Genomic DNA, 26,533 nt, shown 5'->3' with positions numbered 1-26,533 from the left:
CACCATAGCATTTAATCTACTGAGTCTGCAAGCTCATCAATGGACTCCACAAAGCCTCACCCAATGCCTACACGCCTAAGCACAGAGCAGTACTCAAAAAGGACAAAGGATGGACCATCAAGCATCAGACGCTTCCTTCCCCTGAAGAACTTCATACTTAGCTTCTGAAATGCATACTTCTGCTGCCCAGCCCTGGGGTTCACAGCTGACTGCAGCCACAGATCTCACCTGACCACATCCCGCCACAAGCAGGCTTCCTTCCAAATCATGCCAATTCCAAAAGTCCCACCTGGTCTGGTCTCAAGTACCCAGGGCAACCCTCAGCCAATGGAGAACAGGAGCTAAAAAATAAGTTCTTCAGCCTCTTGTCCTTCAGGAACATATTTCTGGGAGGCACATTTGACTTAGCCTTTAGGAAATTCCAACTGGACCAAGTACCAGTGACTTCAATGATATACCTTTACCTTAGTTTTTTTTTTTTTTTTTTTTTTTTTTCCTTACCCCATCTCACTCCTCTCTCCATTTTCTGCTTCATAGGATCATACCCACATAAACTATCTGCTTCCAAATCCCTGTAGAAGGTCTCTTTCCTGGGGAACATCAAACTAAGACAGCTCTGATGGAAACCAGCCATTTGGGTATCCATAAGATACTCTTTCACTCTGGCTAAGGAATTCCACACTGCCAACAGGGTGAGACCATCCAGCACATTCCTCGTTTTGCTGTCCTCTAAGAACATCCGTGGAATGCTGCAGTGGGAACAGTACATAGTAAGTGCTAAATACACATCTTCCAAATGAAATCCAGGTAAAAATGCCGCTTGCTCACAAGTAGGAAAACAGAGGTAATGTTCAGATGGCTTCCCAAATTATTCATTTTGTCTCATCATTCCCTCGCACTCTTAGGACTTTGCTTTGGTTCTTTTTCCCAGTCGTAGCCCAACATGTGAGAACATGTTTATCAATATATTAAATGCTACTTACATTCCTAAAATGATCCCAGAACAGAAAAAATAAAAAGCCTCTGATTTAACATTAAACACACTCAGCTATCCATTAGCATGACAATGTCTGCATTTTAGTTAGACATTGCCATTAATAATGAAATGATGTATGATTTCCACTCCTGCAGCCTTCCTTCCTTGCACAATCAATTATACATTTAAGAAAATACTTAGTGGATAGAAGGCCTCTCTAATTAGGCGTCACTTGTGGGAGCCTGTAAGATTCTCAAAACTGGAAAAGATCTCTCAAATATGCAGAATGATAAGTCGGGGGAGACTCAAATGCTTGATTAGAAAAGCATAAACTTCCCTATATTCTGAACTGGTAAATAAGGAAAAACTGACACAGACACTTTTTTTTAAAAAAAAGTCAATGAAGACTTTGAGGTGGATTACACATTCAACAAATTAAAACACTTTCTTTTCTTGGTTCCAGCCAAGAAGCCAGAACTAAGCTGAAATTAGATATTTGGGGGGCAAACTCAGCCCCAGAAGTGCTGTCCTTCAGACAAAACAGTCTTCTCTGTCAAAAGCACAGAGAATTTAAGGTAGTCGGTTCTTGAGAATTCTGGAAATTGTCCAAAGTTAAACTCAAACAGAAATAGCTAGCATAAGATTTCCCAGAAGGCAAAACAAGGATGGTTTTTCTCACTAAAATTATTACATATCACATCCTGTTGTTGGGAGGGGTGCTTATCTTGGGATCATCTCCAGCATGATTTTGCATCCTGGTTGTTCTGAAAAACTAACTCTCTCCAACACAGTTCAGCAAGCTTACTCCATTTGGTGGATCCTGAGGATTTCTCTCTCTCCCTCTAGAGGCGGAAAATGAAGCACTAAATAAGGTTTAATTTCAGGGCATTAAAAATAAAAGCAGGGATGAAGCCACTCTGACAGGAACAGAAAGCAGGTCTTGGAAGAAGGCAAGACCTATCAGGAAACTAGATACAGGAGAAGCAAGGGCCAGTGTGGGGGGACAAAAGGAAATTCTCTGTCACCCTTCTTTCTCCTCTCCTCCCTTTCTCTCCTCATTGCTCTGTCTCTGCGCATGTCTGTGGCTCTGTCTTTCTTCCTCTTGTCCTCTCTCCTGACTTTCACCTTGCACGTCCCCTGTTATCTTCCCTACCCAGGACCACTGATCCACTTCCTGGGACTGGTCCCTCTGCTCCAGGATGCTCATCCTACAACAGGAGGGATAGATGAGTTTCCAGAACAGGGTCTGCCCATGGTGTGTGTGTGAGGACCATGCCACCAGACACAGCAGGTGTCCCCTGACTTTTGTAGCTTGGCCTTCCAAAGCCCCTTCATTCCCTAGCTCCCCTCAGCCCTGTGAGCCTCAATTATAGCTCTCAGACCTTGGGTCAACTGCACCGGGGCAAGAGCGACAGTCTCGACACAAGCCACCAGTGTATTTTTAACATACTTGTGCAGGAACTAACTTCTGACTATTGGTTGACTCTGTTCTTCCTGCTGGCAGGGCTGGGCTGGGGTTGGAGCCCTCCTTCCCCACCAGGGCCCAGAAACCATGGAAGGAAACTGACTGCAAGCAAGAAGTCGCTCCCAGGAAGGAGCAGCAGGGACAGAGCTGGGGGCCTGTGTGCTTTTTAATTTCACATTCTGGCAAAAAGAAAACCTCAGGTCTGACTTTAGAGCCTTTGACACATAATTGGTAGCCAATTTTCCTAAGTGTTGAGTCAATTTTCTGCTTGTGAAATGTAACTTTACCCTGGTGCACACCAGGCCCCAGGGTTTTCAATGTGGCTTAACAGCAATTATATGAATGTTAGGAAGGGGGAAGTGTTAAAGTCGCTACATTTACATTTGTTCATGTTTTTGCCTCTTAAAGGGATAGGAGACATCTCCTAACCGGCTAACCCACCTAAAAAACCACCCAAAGACAGACTCAGGATATCCTGGGAAAGAAAAACGTTTTGAAGCCATACTACAAAGGGTACACTTTTATACTCTCCAATATTCCAACAAAAAGTGAGATGCAATGGGTCTGGGTGGGGGTGCATAACATTTAGGGGTCAAGGCACCCCTTTCCTTGTTCCCCCAGGGCTATTTTCTTAGCTTTCACGCTAACCTCTTAGCTTCCACGCTAACCTCTTAGCTTCCCAACCCCATCCCTGCAATCAAATCCCCCTCCAGTCCTGCAGACTGCGCTCCCTTCCCTCCCTGCCGCCCCCATCCCCCAGGGGGCCGACCAACGGCTCCCTCTCCACATGTGCGACTCGTGTTTCGGCTTTCACTGGCGACAAACTGGAGCCGGGGCCTTTCCGTTTAGGAGGAACTCGCTACGTGTCGCTAACAACAACACAAACACCGCCTGCCCTGCTCTGTGCTCCGCTGCCCACAGCGCGCTCGGCACCAAGGTTGGATTTATAGCAAGGAGCCCCGACTGTAAGAAGTAATTCATGAATCCCCACAAAGCCACTACTGAGAGGCGCTGAGAAGGGGGGCAGAAACGGGGTGTTCCTGCTCGCCGGGCCTCCATCCCAGCCGATCCGATCTGCAGTTGCACACAGTCACATCCACAGCACAACACACACCGTCTGTCCCCATTAATTTTGTTGCAATGTTGTTTTGTAATTCTCTACAAGGGGCAAAAGTCATCTCTACCTTCCTTTTATCATCGTGTGTTAAAAAAAAAAAAAGAAAAAGAAAAACTTAGAATATGTTTTTCATCCTTCATAGTTATGATAGAAAAGTCATATTCCATAAGTTTATACAAACCTATACGGCTCATAATACATTCACACGCAAAGCACCATATCACTACTGTAGACTTTTCTAGAAGAAGGAGTATGCTTGTTTCAGAAATACACGTAATTTTTCTCCCGGTACTAGGAATTGAATCCAACTGCACTCTAGCATCAAGCTACATTCGCAGCCCTTTTTATTTTTATTTTAAGACAGGAGCTCACTAAGCTGAGGCTGGCCTTGAACATGTGATCCTCCTACTTGTGGGGGGGGGGGCCCAGAAATACATCATAATTTTAATAAAACCAAACTGGATTTAGGAAGCAACCGCTATGAAGGAAATTTTGGAAAGATGCGATAGGAAACATAATAACAAAGTAAATGATTTTTTAAAAATCACTTAACAGAGAAAAATATGCAATCCAAGAACTTCTGTCAAAATAGAAGAAATCATGTCATGTAGACATACGTTCATTGCCTCATAATCCCAGAAAAGCTCCCAAATATCTCTAAGCAAAGAGAAAATCCTTGCGCATGAAAGCTACCCTTTGGACTATCAGACTCAAATCCAAAGGATACTGAAAAACACAAGGGCAAAAATACACACATGAAACTTTGTAAAAATTCTGTCTTAAAAGCATGTTGAGCTGGCCACAGTGGCAACTCAGGTGGCTGAGACAGGGATGGCAAGTTTAAAGCCTGCCTGAACAATTCAGCAAGACCCTAAGCAACTTAGAGAGACCGTCTCAAAATAAAAACTGAAGAGTGCTGAGAATATAGCTCACTGGTCGAACACCTCTGGGTTCAGTCCCCAGTACAATCGATCAATCGATAGATTCGTCAGGTCTCTGTGAGCAATGGGGTTTCTCTAAATCCAAGCCTCCCGCCTTCTATCTCTCCACCTTTATTTTCCTCCCTAACTCTCCATGAATTGTTTTCCAGTTCTTGCCTGGGTCTGCCACTCCAAGCAAGAGCCAGACAGATCCTCCGCCCTGAGAATTTGGAGCCGCAGGTCCTTGGGGTGGCTGGGGGCTAATTGTTTCAGTGAAGCTGCCTCCTCCTCAGTGGTCTGTGAGACCCTGCTGAGCAGGGGCCGCTTACCTTTGGCAGCAACCCAGGGCAGGTTCAGGAAACGGTTTCGTGTTCCTGCCCTTAGCTTTGTGTCAATGAAGGCTGGCACATCTTTTTGTGGTTGTAATTTACATGAGACAACCCACTGCACAGCTGTCTCGGTCAAATTATGCAGGGCCATGTGGCCTTTCTTCCATCTTTAAAAAGTCCAGGGCACCTCTGACCATGTTTGAGGGAAGCCCAGGGGATCAGTGACCAACAAAAGAAATAGCGATTATGCCAGCAAAGGATGGAAATTTGCCTAAATGAATATATTAAAGGCTGCACTCAGAAAATGGAAATGTTGGTTTTTATAGAGAGGCAGAGTAGTGTCATGATTAAGACCCTGATCTCTGAGGTTGGCTACAGCAGAGCTGGATCCCAGCTCTGCCTTTTAATAGCAGTGTTGACCTTGGACAAGTCACTTAACCCCCTGAAGCCCCCACACACCCCACCCCACCCCTGGTTTTTTTCTTAATAGTTACGATAATAAAGAATATTCACCAAGCACAGTGTTAAGGATTAAATGAGGGAATTCTTAGCACAATAATGCTTAACAAACACTGGCCATCACCATCATCAATGATAATTACAACAATAACAAACAGGACAGGCAAATGCCAATGCCGCCACCGTGCCTCAAAGTCATGGGTGACCCAAGAAGACTCGTTTGACTCAGCCTCTCGACCCCTGTTTCACACATTAAAGAACTACATCCTTGCCGGACTGCCAGTAAAACTAATATGACCAAGTTTTTAAAAATCCGCGTTGTGTTTAATCCGTTTGTCCTGCACTGAGGGTTTTGAACTGATACCCTCACACACGATACAGAAATGAGAATATGATCGTCCAGGTAGAGTCACACTACACCAAGTACAGACCAGCAGATACACGGACAAAAAACGAGTGAGTGAAGTCAGAATACACTCATGAACTTTATTTTGACCAGTTTATTAGATGACACCTAATTATGCATTGCATGGCAAAAATAAATTCTAAATACTGAAAGCACGATCCATTGTATCTTTGCTCCTAGGGGCCCTTTAAAAGGTGAGGTTAAATTACAATCATATGGCAAGAGGATAAGGACCCCGCCTTGGGGCACTTCCTTGGGATAAATGGCCAGTTCTTGTCCCCCTTGGAAGGGTTGTTGGCCCAAAGCACCCTGGGGCTAGTGACCCCTTGCTGGTCATTAATCGTTACTGAATTCCCTGGAAACAAGGTCATTATTGCTAATATAAACTTAAATAAAAATTCCAGAGACATATGGATTTCTTTTAATAGTTAGTCTTATTTCTTTAGTTTTTTATAGGGCATTTCTATAGAATTAATGTTCTATACATTAGCTCTGTAGTTGGTTTGTCTTAACACTTGATCCCGCTTAAAGTGAAGTTTTATTGGACATAAAATAAGAAATGAAGGAAAGCAAATGAAAAACAGGAAATCCTAAGAGGGCCTCTTCTGTACCTGGAATTCCCAGAAAATCATTATCCCTGGGTCTTACAATGGTGTTTCTTTAGGGGTCTATCAAAACATTGTAATATTAATATACAAAGGTGGGAAGACTTAGAATTTAAAAAACAGAAATCTTGTTCCCATCTTAGACAAAGTTTTGTTCTCAGTCTCCCATCTCTGAACATAACAGTAAAAAGGTTTTCAAACTTGTGTGAAATTCTCATTTTTTTTAAGTTTCAGTAATATCTATTGTATTGTTTTACACACAAGCCCAAGAGACTAGCAGAGAACACACTTTCACAGCTTCATTATTAAACTATGCAGTTATTGGGACTTAAAGGGAACTGTTCACCCCAAAAGCCCAGGTATGAAGAGGATATGCTGACAATAAACAATGATTTAATGAGCATGTACTATGTGCAATGCAGTGTATACTCCCACACATACACATTTAAGCTGCTTCACCTGGAAGACAAGTTTAAACCAGAGGAATCTAGTCAGACAACTCTGGGATGTTACGTAGGTCACCTCTGCTGATAGCCTTTGGGTTACTATCTCAGGTAGATAAATGTGTTGGTCCACGTGCCTCACATTTTACAAGCCTACAATTTTCTTTTTACTAGATCCCTTCCCCATCTTTTCCAAGTTATGCTACCAATAAATTAAATACACCAACTCAATTAGCCTTGTAAGGAACCCCATCTAATGATCTCACCCACTAGCCCTTTGCCTTAAGGTACATCTTAGCCATGGCTGTGCCGGCTGCCTTATCCCCTCATTACCTAGCCGCTACCTTGGGCCAGATAATGAAGGAGGAGGGAAAGCTGGTTGAGAACAACGCCGCCGTTCAGTACCGACTGTGAAGTTGCCATTTACCTTACAGTACATGCTGCTCAATCAAATGTTTAATAATAGGCTACTGTCCATTGTTAGATGCAAGAGGCGGCCAGATATATAGGAGTACAGAGGATTAAAATCATCGAGAGAGAAGGAGTCTTAAAGATCCGAAGTGTCCAATTCTCTCATTTTATAAATGGGAAAACTGAAACCCAGAGAAGGTAAGAGACTTGCCGAGGCTCACATGTCTAAATAACAGCAGAGGCCCAATGAAAAACCAGGTCTCCTGTGTCCTAGTTCAGCACTCTACACCACGTGGCTTCTCACTTTCATTATAAATGAAAAATCCCACTTCAGAATGAGCAATTTAACTTGTCAGGCCTGTAATAGAACCAGAGCATGCTTGCTCCATAACAGAAGGATATTCTAGAACTTGAGTTCAAGAATGGAAGTAACAGCCCAGCACTGGAAAGAAAAAAAAAAAAAAAAAGCATAGTAGGACATCAACCTATACCAAATCTGATAAATAATGAATGAATGACTTTAAGTCTAGTGTTGCAGGTGTGGTAATGGCCTGGGAAGGGCAGGCAATGCTGGGAGACAGAGGAATGACTCAGTGGAGTTGGTGGTATTTGCAAAAATTACCAAATGTGATTTACTTAACAAGCAAGCACCCTGGAAGTGCCACAAGGCATCTCTGAGACAGTTCCCAATCCAGGAGGAAGATTACAATGTATTTCATTTTAGTAGATGCTTCAGAGTATTTATGGAATGAATGAACATACCAGCTCCTTTGTCTCTCCTATTCGAGGTTAATGGACTCAACAGGTATTTGTCCTCATCACCTCTGTGAACTGAAAACATGGGTTCCCAGACAAGAGCGTATCCCACTGCAAAACAATTTCGTGTAGGTGTAGCAGAATTATTCTTCCTGAGTTCAGAAATCAAAAATACTCGGGAGCAAGAGCGAATTCAGCCTGTAGAATGTTTTTGGACAATTTAGGAAGAGGAAAAGAAGTTATATATATAAATTTGAAATCCCACCTTTTTAAAAGTAGAACACTGGACCCAAGTGACCAGACAAGGAAGGGACACGGGAAGAAGGACTCAGCCCTTGACCACATTCAGTCCCATCTTTCAACCAAGATGGCAAATCAAAATTTTCCAATGTCAGGCCAATCCTTTTAGGCAGGCCAGAGAAGCACCTGATTCAGAGACTGAGCTCATCGCTGCTTCCCCCTTTTCCTTTCAACCTGTGACCACCCGCCTCGCCCTCTGGCTCACTAGGCGAATATCCCTTTGCCTTTTGGAATCATTTTACTGCAGTTCAGCTTGAGATGATGCCAGGGGCTAATAATTTTCTCAGCACCTTACCCATGACCTCTGCCCTGCCGTGGTTTGTTCAAAGGTGTAACAAACCTGCTCAGGCTTAGACAAAATCGTGTCCCAAAATGGTTTTGAGTAGGTGGAAATATAGTGTACTCTTTCCCCTTTCACTATGATTTTTTCCAAAATTACAGTCTACAACAATGCCTCATTTCCTTTATTATTATTTTTGGAAAGGACAGTTTATTGAATTTGTTTAAGTTTAAATATAAGCTCATTCTCTAAAGGAGGGCTTACTTTGAAAAATGCCAAGTTCAATACTTATGTGTGTCAGTACCTTCCCAGGAAAGATAATAGTCAGGGACAACTGTTCAGGATGAGACATCTGGATTAGAAAGAACCTTTATAGAATTTCTACTGAAAAAATGACTATCGATGAAATAGCTCTGATAATAAAAACAAAAACTGCAATTATTTTTGCACAGTGTTGTGATACAGCATGAATAGGCAGTTACAAGTACGTGAAATATGTGAGCTTTTAAAAATAAAGTCATATTTCAAGATGGGATATTCTGCAGCTTCCTCCTCCCCAGGACTGTTATAATTTCTTAGAAACAATTTAACTGGTGCGTTGTGCACAATGCTAGGCCTTGTTAGAGATACAGAGCTCAGGGGTTTCTTTGGACCCAAACCCAGAAAATACAAGTTGAATCCTTCCCTGAGGCTGATTTCATACAAGGTGAAATGGATAGCAGAGCGAGACCCAGATGGCTCAGCAAAGCAGCAGAAAAGCCACTGGAATCAGAGCCAGGGACTTGGCTTATGGTCCTGGCTCTGAGGCTAATTAGAGCTTTGGGCAAGGTTGCCGTGCTTCTCTTGGCCTCAGCTTTCTCATCTATAAAATGAAGGCAGTGGACTTAATCTATGAGAGTCCCTTGAGCTCAGATGGAAACCTGATTTCTTCCTCCAAGAACCTAGATTCTTCAGAAAAACTTGCCTTGGAAACCTAGCTAAGAGGTATATTTGCTTGATTAAGCAAAGCTATCCATTCTCCGTATCCACCAAATGGGTACAAAAAGCCCTGCCAATCTCACAGCGTTGTCGTGGAAACTAAAACGAAATAGTGGGTCAAAGAGCTCACTACATTACAGAGAGCCCAACCCATGTAGGATCTTGATTTCATTCCTGCTACGAGCTATGCAATATCATTCAAGTGCTGGCCTTTTCTAACTTATGTATGTCTCAGTAAAGATCAAAGGTTCTTAGCTAAAGGGATAAGAGTCTGACAGTGAAATTCCAAGCCTCAGCCAGAATTGGGTGGGAAAACCTTTCCTGCATTCTTCAGAGCTGCACAAATATTCCTCATTGTTTTTAAACCCGGCTGTTGAAGCAAACCTCAGGGAGGTTTTCCTGGTGGAGCACACAAACTTGCTCAAACTAGAAAGAACATCTATATTGTGAAAGGGGTGGACTGTCAGCAAGTAAATGTTTTGTTAATGAATACAAATCCCGTATTTCATTCCTAAAAACTCTCATGTTGTTTTAGGTCCAGGAGCACAAGCATAAAGCTAGCTTAATAAACTTCGAAAAATTCGAAAATTCTGTGGTGGGGTACCCCAGAGAAGTTCCCAACTGAAAGAGATCTGTGGGAAGTATCCAAGCCACCCCCAGCTCTACCCTGGCATGACACAAAGGATACTGTCTGCAGAAGAACCTGGAGCTATCCCTTCTCATGTCCACAATGGCAAAGTGGGGGTAGAGGGGACTCCAGGAATCATTTATAACTGAGAAGAGAGAAGCACCCTTCACTCTCCTCATTCAACAGACCTGCAAGGTCCTTCTGGAAATGCAAAGCAATGGCACCATTTGGTGTCCCCGGAGAAAAAGAGCAGCAGGTCAAACTAATCCAACCCAGTGGGAAGAGGGTCACAGAGAGCTTGGGCTGATTTCTTAGTAAGATTCGGCCATGGCTACACTTGCCTTCTGGGTTATTTTCACATATCCTAGAACTTGATGCAGTGATTCATATCTCTACCACTAAGGGGTGGGGGACTACATTCCCACCACCGAGGGAGCCTAGAAAAATACTGACCCCTTTGTGTCAAGTACCCTCCAAGTAACTGCAGGGAAAGGATTGAGGTGAAATTCTTACCAACAATCAGAGGAGCCATGTACCTGGTTTATTTGAGTTGCTAGTTCCTATGATGCCAAATCCCTCACAGACATCCCAGGAACAAGACCACTGTCACCAAAGTCACCATAATTTTTAATCAGGCTTTTTCAAGCAACACACTCCTACTTTCCACAATATCTAGGTGGTGACTTCAACCCCACTGATGCAAATAGATACAAATGAAAGAAAATTCACTGGAACCATTTCTGGGAAACTGACAGATTCCCAAGAATCTAATTCTGAGCATCAGACAGAAATAAAAGAAGGGGTAAGAAGAGAAACAGATACGTAATAGTTTCCTGAAATTCAGCATAACAAAGTTCCAGGATAGATCAAAGAACTGGACCTAACTCTGCCCTGATTAGTTTGGGTATGTCGTTATTAATGTTGCAAAAATATTTTTAAGCCACAGTCTATAAGCAATTTGATGAAAGAAAATATGAACATTTCACAGGTAATGTTGAGAGCACACTGATTTGAAAGAAACTACTATTAGTAAACTAAACAGCACTCTAAATAAAGAAAAGAACTGCTGTTAAGACATACTACTCTGAGAACTATCAGGAAGAACACCATAATGCTAACACTGCTCACATAAGAAATTATTCAAGTATGTATTTGAGTAATTCTGCATTTTAATTTAACCCTTTGAAACATTAATCAAACCATGCCTAATTATAGGAATTAAGGAATTAAACGATGGAATCTTCTAAAAGATATTATTTAAAAGGCAGTTTATACAATTACTTGTATAGATGTTTGCTTTAAAGAGGAAAACAGTTCTACTGTAATGAAAAGGGTCTTAGAAAATTAAATTAACAAGGGGGGACCAGGCTGATATGAAACTAAATTAGCATCAAATGCAAATTACAGGGTACTTAATGGTAGAAACAGGTGCAGAGAAGAACCCTAAATGAGATAAATGAATAAAACATCCCTCTCCACAAATGTGGAAGCTGACACAAAGTCAATGGTATGAATAATTCAGCAGCCTCCACACTGCTGTTGAGGTCAGCCTGCCTTGACCTTTGAAACAGGAAGTAAAATTCAGTTCAAATTTGAGTGACTGGAAATATAACAGTTATTTGTTTTTTATATTAAAAAACCCACAGAATTATTTTTAAAGACAGATACAGGAAATATATAATAGGATTATAGTTTGAACTAAGGAGACACATTAAATAGCTGGTAAAAGAAATCATTAGGTAAGATTTTGCCCAAGTCATATTTTGATATGGAAATCCCCAAAATGAAAATAATTAAAAGTGCATACCCAAGTGCTCAATTTATTGATCAAACTCCCCATGGAAATACATTTCTTAATCTTTATTCTTTCCTCAAATTATCTTGTTGCATTGATATCAATGCAAAAAAAGCAGGTCGTGATTTTTAAAAGGCACATATTTTTATTAGCAATGCAAGGTAAATTGCTCACATTTGTGAGATAAAATCCAGTTAATTCAGTTTTTAACTATATGAAGGTGGTTTTTTTTTTTTATCTTCAAATTTCTGACGTGATAAATGCTGCATCCCCCAAAATTGTTTACCTTATAAAAATGCATCCTGGATTCTGAAAACAAATCATTCTCATAAGTGAATATCTCCTGTAGTTTTTATGTCTTTTATGCTCTCCCAGCCTTCTTTAAATGCTTCCAAAGTATTTCAAACAGTCCAATAGTGGAAGTCCCCTCCTCATTTCATATTGAATTTGGTGCTGCCAGAGATTAACAGGGTATGACAACAAACCAATTTCCACAAGCTAGAAAGACAGCAAAATATATATGGTATATCAACCCTATTCTTATTTCACAGGATGGCATAAAAGATGTCTGATCATAGCAGTTATCTCTGCCTTCCAATCGGTTCTATTAATGGGACCCACCACCTGGCTATCTACCTTTTATCTATCTACTGTGCTTGTCAGATAAAAGATTATGTTGAAAGATGAGCTTAATTTTATTTTCTAGATGTAGAGAGGGTTAAAGCTACACACACAAACACGTCACAGCCATCCATGAGACAGCAGGTCTGCAATTATAATTACCATAGGAAGAAGTTTGAGAAACGTTCCTTCCAAACCTGAGTGTTTAGCTGAGGCAAAATTAAAGATGCAGAGTGTGTTGATTTTTTAAAATTATTATCATCATATCGGCTAAATCACTCCTCACTCGACATTTAATAAAGGGTGATAGACCAAACACTGCTGATTCGGGGTTGACCGTAATGACTGACCTGAGCGAAGGCTTTGTGTACAGAGTGGCTCCCCATTAAATGAGGGCTCTGTGGAACCAGCTGGTTCTCATTTTGAAACAACCGGTTTCTCTATCCCCAAGTGCTAAAGAAAATAATCCCTGCAATCTATGACTACACACTTTCACAGAGGCAGCAACGAGAATTTGATTGTGGAGATAATTAAAGTCATTCCTGGAACTTCCAAGAGAAAAAATAAAATAAAATAAAAAGGTGGGGAAAGAGGTGGGGTAGAAAGAAAGAACAGTCAATGACAGTGTTTAAAATTAAACTATGACAAATCATTTTGAGTGGAGAAGGCAAAGGAGGAACCCCCGCCCCATACGGAATTCAAGCTGAGCCCGCTCGGTTCCCTCCTGCACTTGGCTCCAGGGGGGGAGGCCTGCCACGCAATTTGTGCAGTCAGGGTCCCCACTGTCCCCTTCGGAAGCCAGAGAATGGAAACCCGGTTGGAGAAACTGCTTGTCACCGCTGACACACCACAATGAGATATTGTAAAAGTTTCCCTCTTAAATAAAATAGCCAGGAAAGAATCTATCTGGATTCTCCAAAGAAGAGTCTTTCCTGGCTGATCTGAGCTGCAGAGATTATTTTAACTTTAAAAAACAAAGTATCAGGGGCTGGAGTTGTGGCTCAGTGGCAGAGTGCTTGCCTGGCATGTGTGAGACCCTGGGTTGCATACTTGGCACCACATAAATAAATAAAATAAAAGATCCATTGGCAAGTAAAAAAATATATACATATTAAAAAGCAAACAAGGTATCAGACATTCCCAGGCACTCTCCATCTCGAGAGCAGCTCGTGGTTTCGTTGTTTTATTTTTTAACGTTATACTGTTCTACAATAAGAACCCAGAGTCTGAGTGACAATCAGCTGAGCCTACGTTCTCTGACCGCCTACAGATTTCACCAGCTTTGGGGAGAGAACGAAAATATGTGTAAGCTGCCTGGCTGCCCTATCTGCCTTGAACAGGAAGGAGAGATGGGCTCAAAGAGGACCATTCGGGGCCTCTCAATTAACCTGATTAGTTCAGCACATTGCTCTCATGAATGACACCTTATCTTGAAAATAAGGGAGAACCTCCTTCCTTCAGTGGACGCAGAGCCCCCTAAAGCCACAAAGATGCATCCTATCAAATGTGAGTGCCGCTGTTTCTCCTCCCTCTCCCCAGCTCACAGGTCAGAGACTGGCAGACCAGGCGTCTGATTGGATTTTGTGTCCTAAGGACAGAAGGCAAGCTCCCGTCTGCCCAGGTGGCCTTGGAGAAGGCTGGGAAAAGGGATGCCCTGTGGGCAACTTCAAGCCCCTTCTTTCAGAATCAACCAGGCACATGATGGGATTGGGGGTGGGGGACGTGGGGGGGGGCAGTGGAGAGAATTTATTAACCCTTTAGCCACCACAGTAACAATGTCAATACTACACTTGTCTGAAAGACAAATGGTAAATTCTTAAGTCTAACATTATGCTAAAGATGGGCTACCTCAACACTGATTTCACACCTGATATAACCATGGGAGAGTGTCCAGGTGCCCCTGCAAAAAAAATCCAGTTCCCCCCAAACTCTCTGAAAGATGCTGACTTGCTAAAGATGCAACAGATAGGTGTTATTTTTAAAATTCACATTAGTGTGTGTAATAGACATACTAGTTAACAGAATATATTCTTGGAAATGAGCTTTGTGAGAATGTCAACAGAGGGTTTTCACTTACTTGTCTGCACCGTGATTTACTCGATCAATTAAACAGTTAGGCAGGGAGGAGATTTGCATGGTAATCGTGTGAAGATTAACATTTTTAAGTCTAACAAATTTAATATTTTATCTTGCATTTTCTGTTTCTCATTATTCTTTAATGACAGCGCAGCTTCACTTTATTATGTAGTTAGAACAACCCAGTCTTCAGGCAGAGATGAGTCGTCAACTGCATTTCTAGCCCAGCCCCTTTCGTTCCTCCTTTCATTTCACAAAAACACACCCCAAGCACCTATTACACACGAGCCAGGCCCCGTGCTGAGTGCTGGGGAGGGCCATCAACCACCCCACTGTCCTCTTGGGCACACAGCAGTCTCCCTTCTAAGGAGTCCATCTGCCTCCCTGTGCTCAGCGATCCTATAAGGAACTAAACAGAGGATTCCACAGCTGGAAAGGGTCCTGGCCATCTCTTCGTTCCAGCCTTTATTTTAAAAAATAACAGCCACATCATGCTGGACATGTATCCTGTGCCAGGCATTGTGCTAAGCACGTTCCATGTGTGTATTATGTACACCCCATATCCTCCAAAGCAGGAACGACCACTCTCATCCCTGGATGACAGATGAGGAAACCGGGCCTTGGGGAAGTCACATCACCCACTGAGCTGCGATTTGACACCAGGGCAGTCTGACCCATAGCCTGAGGCCCTAACCAACATGTGGACTTTCTCAGGGGCCTGCACTAAAGCCATGGAGCTGGCCAGGCTACAGGAGAAAAGGCAGTTTCGGCGTAAGGGTACCTTTCCTGTGCATAATGAGTGCAATCTGAAACAGTTCTCTTCTACTTTAAAAAAAAAAAAAAGTCAACATTTCTCTGTTTCTACTTGCTATTACTCTTCCAACTTATTTCTTTATTTCTTTTTTTCAACTCAGATGGGAAAGTTCCATGAGGCCAGGAACCAGGCCTGGCGATTACCAGCATTTACTTTTAATCTATGGCCCTTCACTCTGTGCTTTATGGAGCCAGTCCTGAGAACAGAGCACAGTGTGTAGTAGAAGCTCAATGAACATTTGTAGAAAGAACAAAACGAATGACTCCTCATCCAAGAAGTCTCAGCTACCACAATTAACTTCAGTAAGGTTACTGTGCTTTATAAAAAAAATTCCACGGTGATGATCTGTTAAAAATAACAATCAACAAGGAATATGATGATTGAATTGTAAGAGCTATCTGATTTTAAGTACCTAATATGTGCCAAGCCCAGTGCTGGGTATTTTAATTCTCACTACCTTGCAAAGTAGAAATGACTTCTCCCATTTAAAAGATGGTAAAACTGAACTCCCAGAGGCTCAGATACTCACTAGTAGTAAAGGGATTAGAATCCTTAGTCGATGGACTTCAAAATCTATACCTTTCCATCATGCTATGCCTTCTACAGATTTCTCTTTACCTTAGTGCCTGTTTTATCCCACTGAAATGCACAGTGACGCTCTCATCAAATTAACTGAGGACACAAGAAATTTCATTGCTCCAGCAATGCCTAGAACAGTTAATAGATCCTATTATCATTTTTAATCCAAAAAATGAAGTATGACATCAACTAAGAAAACTGGTCAGAGGAATGAGTTTAGGATAATACACAGAAAGGAGGAACTGTGGTTGTCAAGTAAAGTAAGTGAAACATTACAAACTCTGGAAAGCAGAGATTTTACTGGCAATGGAGGAGGAAAAAACTCAAGCTGAGGGTCAGGAAATGCAGGACTTCTAAGGACTTGCTTTATCACTAGTACATGCCTTGGTTGGCAGATCTCGCCAATAGAGTTCATTTGTGAGAAAAGAATTATATGAGCCATTAATGTGCTCTAAAACTTTTCAAGTGCCATTGAGATGTACTTACGACTACTACTATTAAACTCTTAAACTCCCAGTGGTCAGGTTTATTTTAAGGTTCCCAGAAGCCAGAATTTGGAAACTGGTCTTGATGAGAACGTAAGGACCATCGGAGCTGGGTACTCCTAGTCCTGTTGACATAGGAGAAAGGAGGACTCGGCTTTTCTGAAGCTATCTAGAGGTGTATGCTGCACATCTGAGATTAGAATCTGGTTTTAAGAAAACATTAAGGCTGTGGGGCTAGGGGTGTGGCTCAGTGGTAGAGCACTTGCCTGGCACATGTAAGGCACTGGGTTTGATCCTCAGCACTGCATAAAAATAAATAAATAAAATAAAGTTATCATGTCCCTCTACAACTAAAATTTTATTTAAAAAAAAATCAAGGTTTTATAGAGAAGCATAAGTTTTCCACACTGTTGGTAAAAGCTTCAAAGGTAACTCTTAACCAACTTTGTTCTCTGAAGAATTTTCTAGTAAATGAGACTGCTCACTATTCATCTCCCTTTTCATCTTTGTAATGAGTGTGTTTGTGTGTGTGTGTGTGAAACCAACCCCGATACAGGTCTAGAATTCTCCAAATTAACTTCATTTTGTGAGGGGACTTCAGTCAATAATGCATCCAAAACTATTAAAAATAATATTTTAAGATATCACTAAAAGATCAGAATGTTAATGAATGGGAAGTGTATTTTATCTACTGAAGAATATAATGAAGATTTCAAGGAGTGTGATATTCTGATCTGCAGATAGAAAAAGACCTTTAGCCATGGTTGCTTTGGAAAGATGGAGAGGGGAGCAACCTCCCACCATTAGAAAAGTGTCTGGCTGTAGTCCTGACTCCTGGGTCAACCATCCGAGGCTAAGTCTGCACAGGAGGAGCCATCCCAGAACAGACGTGGTCAACACCATCCGAAGAGGAAGGGACTGATATGAAACAAAATATGCTCACATTTCGCTTTGGCAATTTTCAATTCATTAATTACAAAAGAGAAGAAAAAGTTCTTTTGACCTTGAAAATGTCAGGTCCTGTGCCCCCAACATTTACTCCCCAGAGAGATGCTCTTCCTCCTTACCCACCAAGCCACCCAACCCCATTCACTATCAATATTGGGTCAACTGAGCATCCAATGAGCAAAACAAGTTCCTAAGGAAGTCCTCATATTGATTAAAAGGGCATTTTTTAACAAAACCACCACCACTATCTCTACATGAACCAAAATTTAAGAATCTTGCTAAAGCCCCATAAAATATGTACATGCAGATGAAAAATGCTCATGGGCACTTGGATTACTACTTTCTCTTTCCCTCCTGGCCCTGGCACTGAAAGTGTTAAAGAAAACAATAAAAGAACAAGTGAGTGTACAGAGTAGGATTTACTGGCATTTACTTTTAATCTATGGCCCTTCACTCTGTAGCTTATCGGGCCTCTGTCAGTCTTTTTCCTCCTTTATATTTCATGAGGAGCCCCCCATGCTGCTACTGAGAGACAGAGCCCAAGTGTCCATAAGCTTTTTGTCAGGTAAAAAGAGAAGAAAAAGGAAAGGAACAAGAGGAGAAGCAAAGCTAAGAGGCATCTATTAGATGTCACTAGGCTTTTGTATTCATGTCAATGATTCAGGATTAGAGTATTTGAAATAATCTTATTGAGGGGAATCAAAAGGCTCACCGAGTGAGAGGCAGCTCTGCAGCATATGGCAAAGGCACGGACAATATCTTATTAAAGATGTGTTGGCTAACACTATTACTTTATATTATATTACAAAACTATTGTGCCTCAAACAGTTAGCAGGGTGGTATAGTTACCGAGTGCCATTTTGGGGGTTATTGTGTGGGATCGAGCTAGATAATTGCCAGCTTGTCTAGTTAAGTCATTACAAGTAGCACTTAGGGCATGTTTGGAACTGGAACCAAGCACTTCACCTTGAAAAATGAAAATTCCCCAAGCACACTGAACACCACTGTTCCCACTGAAAGTGGAGTACATGTGACAAAGACCAAACGCCACTGTCTTCTTACCCAGAGTCAGTTTTATTAAGTTTGCATCATTTAACATAAGTGACCCCTCTCCCCAAAAGAAAATATGACAGGTTTGTTTTGTTTTGTTTTGTGTTTTGGCTTGATTCTCCTTTCTATGAAGAATAGATGCACATGAGAGTGTGTGTCTGTGCGTGCACGCATACACACACACACACAGAGCTTCACACTTTAGCAGGATTAAAGCAATTAAAATTCTATTATAATAAGTACTGTAATGTTAAAACCTTCATTTGCTTCTGGACAAAAGCTTGTAACTGGAGAAATAGTTTGCAAGGGAGATTTATCTTCATCTCCCCACACCTTTAAAGGCACAAGCAACCAAAGACAAACCCGTACTGTTCGTCATATTTCATCAACCGCAATAGGAGTACTGAGTCACTTTTATATTGTTCTGAATGGTGTATAGTTACCCAGTTCTAAAAGAGAGGAATGGGATGGGGAACAGGGGCAAGAAAGAGAACTGGTAGTCTATTTTAGATAACATCTCATCGAAATTAAAATGACCAAAAGACCATCTATTTATGCTGGAAGCTCTAAATGGAGTCTTTAAAATCTGGTCAATTTTTATTAGAGAGTTTGGCCGGGTGCTGGTAGTAAGGGAATATGAGGAGAATTTTTATCAATGGAGAGTTGTACTTGGGGAGGTTTTGTTTTGTCTTCAATTCTAAGCGACCTCTTTTAGAAAAGTAAAAGCGTGCCTAATATACCGATACATTATCATCACAAACTAACTCTGCAGAGTTGCTAATGTGACACACAGGAGACTTTGTACTGCTTTTCTGTGTTTTTCCAGAACTGTTACAAAAGCAAAGTTAGGCTGACAGGATAAAAACCCACACCATGGGCCGACACCCAGGCCATGTTACACATACACACTGCTGATTCTCTGAAGCTCCGTTAAATACATTTCTTGGAAGTTGCCCCCATTATTTCCTTTACAGGAAAACCACTGTTGTTCATTATACAGTGTCTGCAGTAGTATTATACCATGTAAAAGTACTTTGCATTATGATATATTGTCAGCATATTTGAAATGCATGTTAATGTATCCTGGTTGTGTATTTGAGAATAGCTGATAGCAAATGGAATATAGACTGCTATTAGCTTATTGTATTAGTTATTTTCTTATCACAGTAGCAAACTGCACATAAATGCATAAGGCTCATCTCATATTCCGAATAGTATTATCTGATATGTGATAAATTTCAGAATGATACTTGTTCACATAAGTCTCATTGCTAATAATCACATATGAATTCCCACTGAGAAAACAAATGCTTACACACACGAGGGTTAATAAACAACCATAAATTCATGCTCTGTGTCGATGCTGGCTTTTCACTTTTGAAAAAATGCAAACCTCTCAAAGCAACCAAAAGGACAGCAATTATTCTGCCTGGGGCAATTTTAAAGAGTGAATTCCTCTTCCTTTTATTTTAACCCAGCAGTCAAGGTTAGAAAATGAGATGGTAGAAAAGGTTTATCAGAACTCTGAGAAATGCATTCGCACCTCTGGTTCTTTGCAAACCAGACAGCTGTTTGTGTACTGTGCACAATGATTATGTTTGGTGGTTGGTCCTTCAAAGGCGGGACAACGACAAAAATAATCAGAGTTGAAAGGGCAATGAAGGGACATCATGAAACTCTAACCATCATGCAACCTCATTTGCAACATTAATGAAAGTGCACCATCATGTTCATGTTAGTTAAGGACTTTTTTATGGAAGGCAAAAACAAAAACATTTTAATGGATTTGGGGATTTACTGCTGATGATAAGAGACAGAGAAGGAAGTCATTAATTGTCGATGCCTTCACAATCTTAGGAGAATATTTACCCCACCCTGTCCAAAGGTAAAAGATGCATATATGCATCCTAAGTCTAAGGTTTTACTGTTGTCTTCCTATTATACAGATGAACATATATGTTGTATAAATTTATCAGAATCAATTTAGTCAGGTAGTAAGACTAGACTACACTTTTCTGAAATGTCTTAGTTCTGACTTGTTTCCTCTTAGATGAACAGTGGGTCCCCAGTAAAACTTTTTCTCTGCACAATCCTAACATGGTTAGGTGTTGTGTTCAAACGATGAACGTCATGAAAAAATCAACAGGTAAAATGAACATACTAATATTTTCCTTACTGGGTATTCTATTTCAGGCAATAGTCATAATACAAACCAATTAGTGTTACCTACATGAAAGTAATCTAGACGCGGAATATCATCAGACAACTATGGAAAAAACAAATGTTAAGTTCTTTTTCCTTTTTTCTTTTCTTTTCTTTTTTTTTTTTTTTTTTTCCTGGAGGCAGGGCAGGGGTGAGAAGCCTGGTAGTGTGGCCAGAAGTAATTCCAAACAGAAGAGGGTTTTCATGTTACAAAATTTGTGTATTTTTTAAATGTCTTATATCACATGGCCTAAATGTAAACACAGATACAGGAATTCTTATAAGCAGAAAAGAAAGACATGGCAAATCTGTTAAAGTTACAAAAAGCAAACCCCAAATCATTAGAGGTATATTAACTGACAGGCTATAAACCTAAAACTTACAAGTTACTCGATCCGCATTATACCCTGAAAGGAGTGAACCCAATTCACAAGAGATAGGAGATCATGATTTAGGAAGGGATTTCATCCATTATTATTTCTATCCATTTCTTTTATGTTTTAATTCCAGTTGTTAACAGTTAAAGATCCATAGTACAAAGTACTCAAGAATTGGGTTCCCACTGTCTCTCCTTACTTAGTAATTCCACTATTTCATCAATCACACTGGTGCTAAACTGAAAAAACAAACAAATAAATATTGAGCTTCCCCCATCCTGTGCACTCTAGCCAGGAACATCAGGGCTCTGTGTGAAAGGAACCCTATAGTACAATTTGGAGAAAGAAATGTTTTTGTAAGACTGACTGTATTCATCCCTGTCATCACTCAAAGATAATTTAGGAAAATAAAGAGTTTTGTGAAATGAATCAAGTAAGAATGCTAATCCTAACTAACTAATCTAGATATGGAAGAGAACTGCAGTCTTTGCTTTTAATATATACATTTCAAGGGCTTGTAAAAAAAAAAAAAAAAAGTTTTAGAAAAGGGAAGGGTTTTTTATGGGTTCAGAAAAACTGGGTTCCCAGTTCAAACTACCCTACATGACTTTTGTCATTACCATCTTTTCTGATTCCTACAAAGTAAACCTAATTAAGAACCTCCCTCATTAGTCTTCCAGAAAAATTAGCACAGCTTATGCTAATTACTCCTGCAAAATTTAATAAACTCGTTGAAATGGGAATAGTCTAATGAGGTTTTATTTATTGAACTAAGATAACTCCAAGGAAAAAGGTTAAGACACAAGGATATCCAATGTAGTAATAAAACTACAATTTATTCAATTTCTAAACATGGATTTTTATTGCAAACCTTTTAAATTCAAATATGAGTTAGTGTGTGAATATGTTAAATCAATCTCCACCTTAATTCAATAACTCGGAGTCATTTTTTGCTTTTTACTTTAACAATAATTACCACACATAGCCCTTTACCTCAATGATAATGAAATTTGCTGTTATTAGTTTCTGGTCATTGGCTATTAAACATAACACATTTGACTTTTTCCACGTCTGCACAGACCAAATATCTGGATCATTGGGCACAGGCTGGGTTTTGTGATTCATAATCAAGTCATTTGGCATCCAACAAAAAGTAATCCAGCAGTCAACTCCAGATGTACACTTCCTAGCTTTTACCTAAATTTTCTATGAACTTTTTTGAAGTGACTTGACAAACTGTCACAACTGTGAAAAAGAATTTGGGTCCCATTTTTCCAACTTTGTTGCATGCCACTAGAAGAAAGTAGAAACTTGTTTTCTAAGTCCCAGTATGCAACTACTGATTTTGTTAATTGCATTTTTTGATAAAATATTACAAGCTGATGACCCCAAATCACTGACAGCAAATAATACAGCCAAAATTTAACACAGAAATAGCTTGCCCTGCACCATTGCTGTATGACCAGAAAGCGTCTTCTATCTATCCTATAAATAGTTTTCCTGAATAACCACTGCTAAAAGTCTTTTGACTGATAAAAATAGCAGTGTTCTTCCAAATTCCGAAGGACAAGCAAGGAAGTTAAAAATTATTGGTGCTCAAAAGGTGACTGCGTGTTAAAACTATGCCAAATCCCAAGGCAATGACTGACTGCCTGCATCCTCCTCAGCTCTATAATTACATATTGTATGCATCTCGTAAAAACAGTCACTACTGCTCCTGAAAGCAGGCCCATAGCCTAATTTTGCAAAATATTCAAAGATTTGCATCCATAAATCTGAAAGCAAATCAAACCCTAAGCATGTAACAGATATTGTGCAATCAGTAATATAGAACAAAATTGGGAAGTATGAAATTCAAACATGGTTGTCGTCATATTTTCTTCCTTTGCAGCAATTTTATGGAACTGAAAAATCTCCTTCTTCATGTACGTTCTTTTCTGGTTATTATTTTCTCTTGTTGTTAAAAATGGAAGTTTCACATATCGGCCCAGATAGGACCAGAGTTTTTAAAACCTTTGGCAGACTGGAGGACAAATAAATTCTGAAAATTCGGATGCAAATAAAAATAGCTCAGTGGGGTTTTGCCTATCAACTGGTATCACCGCATGAAAAGATAGTTCATATGAGACGGTGGCAACAGCCAGCGAAGAAACATATGGTGGGACCTGTGCACAAACAGTGTGCTCCAGCCATTTTTTAAGTTCTCCTACCTTAAGAGACCAAGATTAACGACACACTGTTTTCTACTTTGTCCAACCAAAAAGCGGGGTGGCGGGGGGGAATGAAAAGGATAAATGTCACGAGTAATATCGCTAAAGCCACCAACAGCATAAAGTGCATACTTATTTTGCCTAAATTGTTTGAACTATCCCAGCCAAGAAAAGGTTTTAAGTACCCTACTGGGACAGATGCGAGGCGGCAGCAATAGAAGCCACACTAATGCAATCCAGGTAACACAATCCTGTTTCAAAAACACGGGCCGGCTAATTACAGCGCTGCTGAGTCAAGTTTCTTATGCCATCGCAGCCCACAGGAACAGGTCAAATCAAATGTTATTCAAACCACAGTCATATCAACCTTCTATATCAGAGTCACAGCTTAAAACCAAACGAAGAACTTAAAAGCTTAACCCATTCACAAGCAAAAAAGTGTTTTCGTTGCGGGTGGCAAGGTGAAGTTCTTGTCATCATTTAAACCAAAAGGAACCCGTGTGGCAGAACAAAATACTTAGAGTTTCAAAGTTTGGAGGACTATTTGGGCTAGTCCTTTGATCAGAGGCTTTCTTTTTAATAAAAGGGTAAGGAAAACTTGCTTAAAATAAGAAGTGGTATTTTGAAGAGGTATATCTAACGGAAACAAACAGCATAAAGCTTATATTTATTTTTGACCTTATTCATTTGAAGACTTTTATCTTCCATGGCAGCAAAAGCAATTATTTGAATGGCATATCTGCTCTGGCAGATAAACACACCCCTGACTCTATAGGCAGCATGCAAGGGCACTGAACATTAAAACTTTCACATCTCTTAATTCTCAATTGAATATATTATTAGTCACGTCTGTATTTTAATGAATATTAGGGAGAGGTAGTTTATTAAGGAGTCCAATCGAAATGTAATTTCGATAAAGCTACTTGGCGATTGATGTTGGGTTAAAGTCTGAAGAACCACATGGGTCAAAATCAACAATCTTTTGATATACATTATGATGAAGCAAAACCTTGAGGGTTTTTTTAGCTGAAAAATGATAAATCAAGTCCAAAAGAGGTGAAGAACTTGATAAACAAAAGGGGGTTTATTTCTTTGGTGGTTGTTGTTGCTGTCATCAAAAATCAATATGACCACAACCAAAAGGGACTTTTCTGTGGCTGCTGATTTCCTCAAGGAGGGGATCAGTCTTATCTGTAAGACTTTTCAGACTAGCAGAGGATGTTGACTCTCTCGTGGCTGACGACTGACAGTATCTATAAAGCTTCCAGGCCATTTAACTCCCAATGAGTAATGCCATGTAACAAATGGTTTATCATACATGTTTCCATACAATGAATTTCAATAATTAAAATGTAAAATGAATATTTGGAATGCAACTCTGCATGTGTGCACACACTGATTCAAAATTGCACCGAACGACTAAAACAGATTTATTGTTCGACAGTGATTTACTTGGTCATGTCAGATTAGTAATATGGATCTGTTTAAAAACACAATAATTAAGACAAGCAGGATAAATTAATCAACTTACAATACAGTATGAGCTGCAATCAAACCCGGGAAATAACGGTAGAAAATCTCGGTTCACAGATCTCTTTAAACTGCTTTTATGCATAAATAAAACCTTAAAATGTAGATGGATTACATCCAACAGAACTACTGTAGCTAAAAGTGATAATGATTCAAACATTTTTCAAATAAAAGTTAAATATTTATAAGCACCCAACCACATTTCATAAATCACAAACTATTATTATTTTATTTCTGAAGCTTCCTGGCACAGCGTGAGGACTGAGCCACAGAAAGTCAGGAATGAAAAAAAAATATATTCCTTCAGAAGCATGAATCAGACACAAGACCAGAGCAATCCAAGAAACAGGCCTCCAAAGAACATTCCGCATGGCTTTCCCAGGGATCACGATTGCTCGGCGCAACTTAAGTCAGGACCAACAGGCGAACTTCAGCCACATGAATTCCTAACCCTCACCCACGAGCCACACAAGGCAGGTGTTTCATTATAATGAGGAATAAAAATCCAGGGAAAGAAGAGTGGTCCCTACCTGTCAATTATCACTGGATCTGAGGGAGTCTCATTTCGGTTGCCACAGCTTTTCTTGTCACAACAGCGGCTATGGAGCAAAAGCGAAAGGATTTAGTACAATCATTACAATGTAAAATCATCATTTAAGCAGACAGAAGGTTCAAATTGCTGGGTTGCAAATGCTAGAATTACCACAAAGCCATACCTGGCAATCAACGGATCCCTGGGACAGAAAATTCTATTTGGGTCACCTATGGGTTAATGACCAGGCTTAACCTCTCCCTGAACAGAGGAGAAGGGAGGGAGAGGGGCTCTCCCAGAGCCAGGAATGACAGCACAAAGATGGGGTCTCTCCATCACTGCCCGCAGTGTTGGCAGAGTTCAATGTGAAGTGCATTGTTATTACATCTACCCAATGAGAATAGTCAGGGTTGTGGGTGGCTCAGACGTTCTTCCCTCAAGATCACACTAATTGTGTGGAACGCGTCAATAATGAGATATGAGTGATTTCTCCCCCTCCAGTCACTCTGTATTAAATGGATTCCTTTTTCTTCTCCTTTCTGTTTTGTGGGTGGCATCTCCTTCAACCACAGCCTTGCCCCAAGTCCTAAAGCAGTAACTGTTTGCTCTTGAACCATCTTCATGAGGATAAAGGCAATACACAATGATTAAGACAAGGGAAAGGCAAGATAAAGGAAAATGGGGTTCACATTCACAGCCCTCTAGCTTTTATGGATGGTGCTGGCCACCACTTCAGTGTTCTGGGAAGGGTACGGATGGTGGATCCAACATTAGCACAGACCTGACGGTGAACACTCTTAATCAGGTCAGAGAGAGAAAAGCCAAGGGCAAAGACAGCACCCGTGACCAAAACCCTAACCACTTGTGACCTTAAGGCTGCTGATGGTTTTTGAAACTGAGAAGGTTCTAAAGGATGAAAAATCCATGTTTTAGAAAATACACATGGCCAGCAGAAAACTATCCATTGGAGACTTGTTTGCAAATAACAAACGTGTCCTCTTGCTGGTTACACCCAGAGTTACCCTATGGAAGCACATATTAGTTCAGTTAAGATGGGGAGGTCATCCAAGGATTAGACTTTACCACACACCACAAGCAAAATACACACTTTCCTCTCACCCTCTTACACATGCACGGGTATGCACACACAAAAACACACGTGTGAGTTAGTGAATATGCAGTCTAAATTTAGAAAGATGCTAGAGAGAACCAAACATTGAGCTTCATTTTTAGGAGCCAGA

General features: G+C 40.5%; 1 protein-coding gene across 6 annotated transcripts in view; it reads right to left on the bottom strand.

Moving 5' to 3' along the window:
- Nucleotides 1-26,533, bottom strand: part of EBF1 (EBF transcription factor 1) — a 383,569-nt gene that overhangs the window by 327,763 nt on the left and 29,273 nt on the right. For all 6 annotated transcript variants that reach the window (XM_079144601.1, XM_079144602.1, XM_079144603.1 and 3 more), the window contains one exon: nt 25,291-25,359. In XM_079144601.1, coding sequence (XP_079000727.1) covers nt 25,291-25,359 — 69 coding nt within the window. The remainder of the gene's footprint in view (nt 1-25,290; nt 25,360-26,533) is intronic.

Source organism: Sciurus vulgaris, assembly GCF_902686455.1.
Source record: "Sciurus vulgaris genome assembly, chromosome: 6".
Taxonomy (NCBI): Eukaryota; Metazoa; Chordata; class Mammalia; order Rodentia; family Sciuridae; genus Sciurus; species Sciurus vulgaris.
This window is presented reverse-complemented; position numbering and strand designations above follow the sequence as displayed.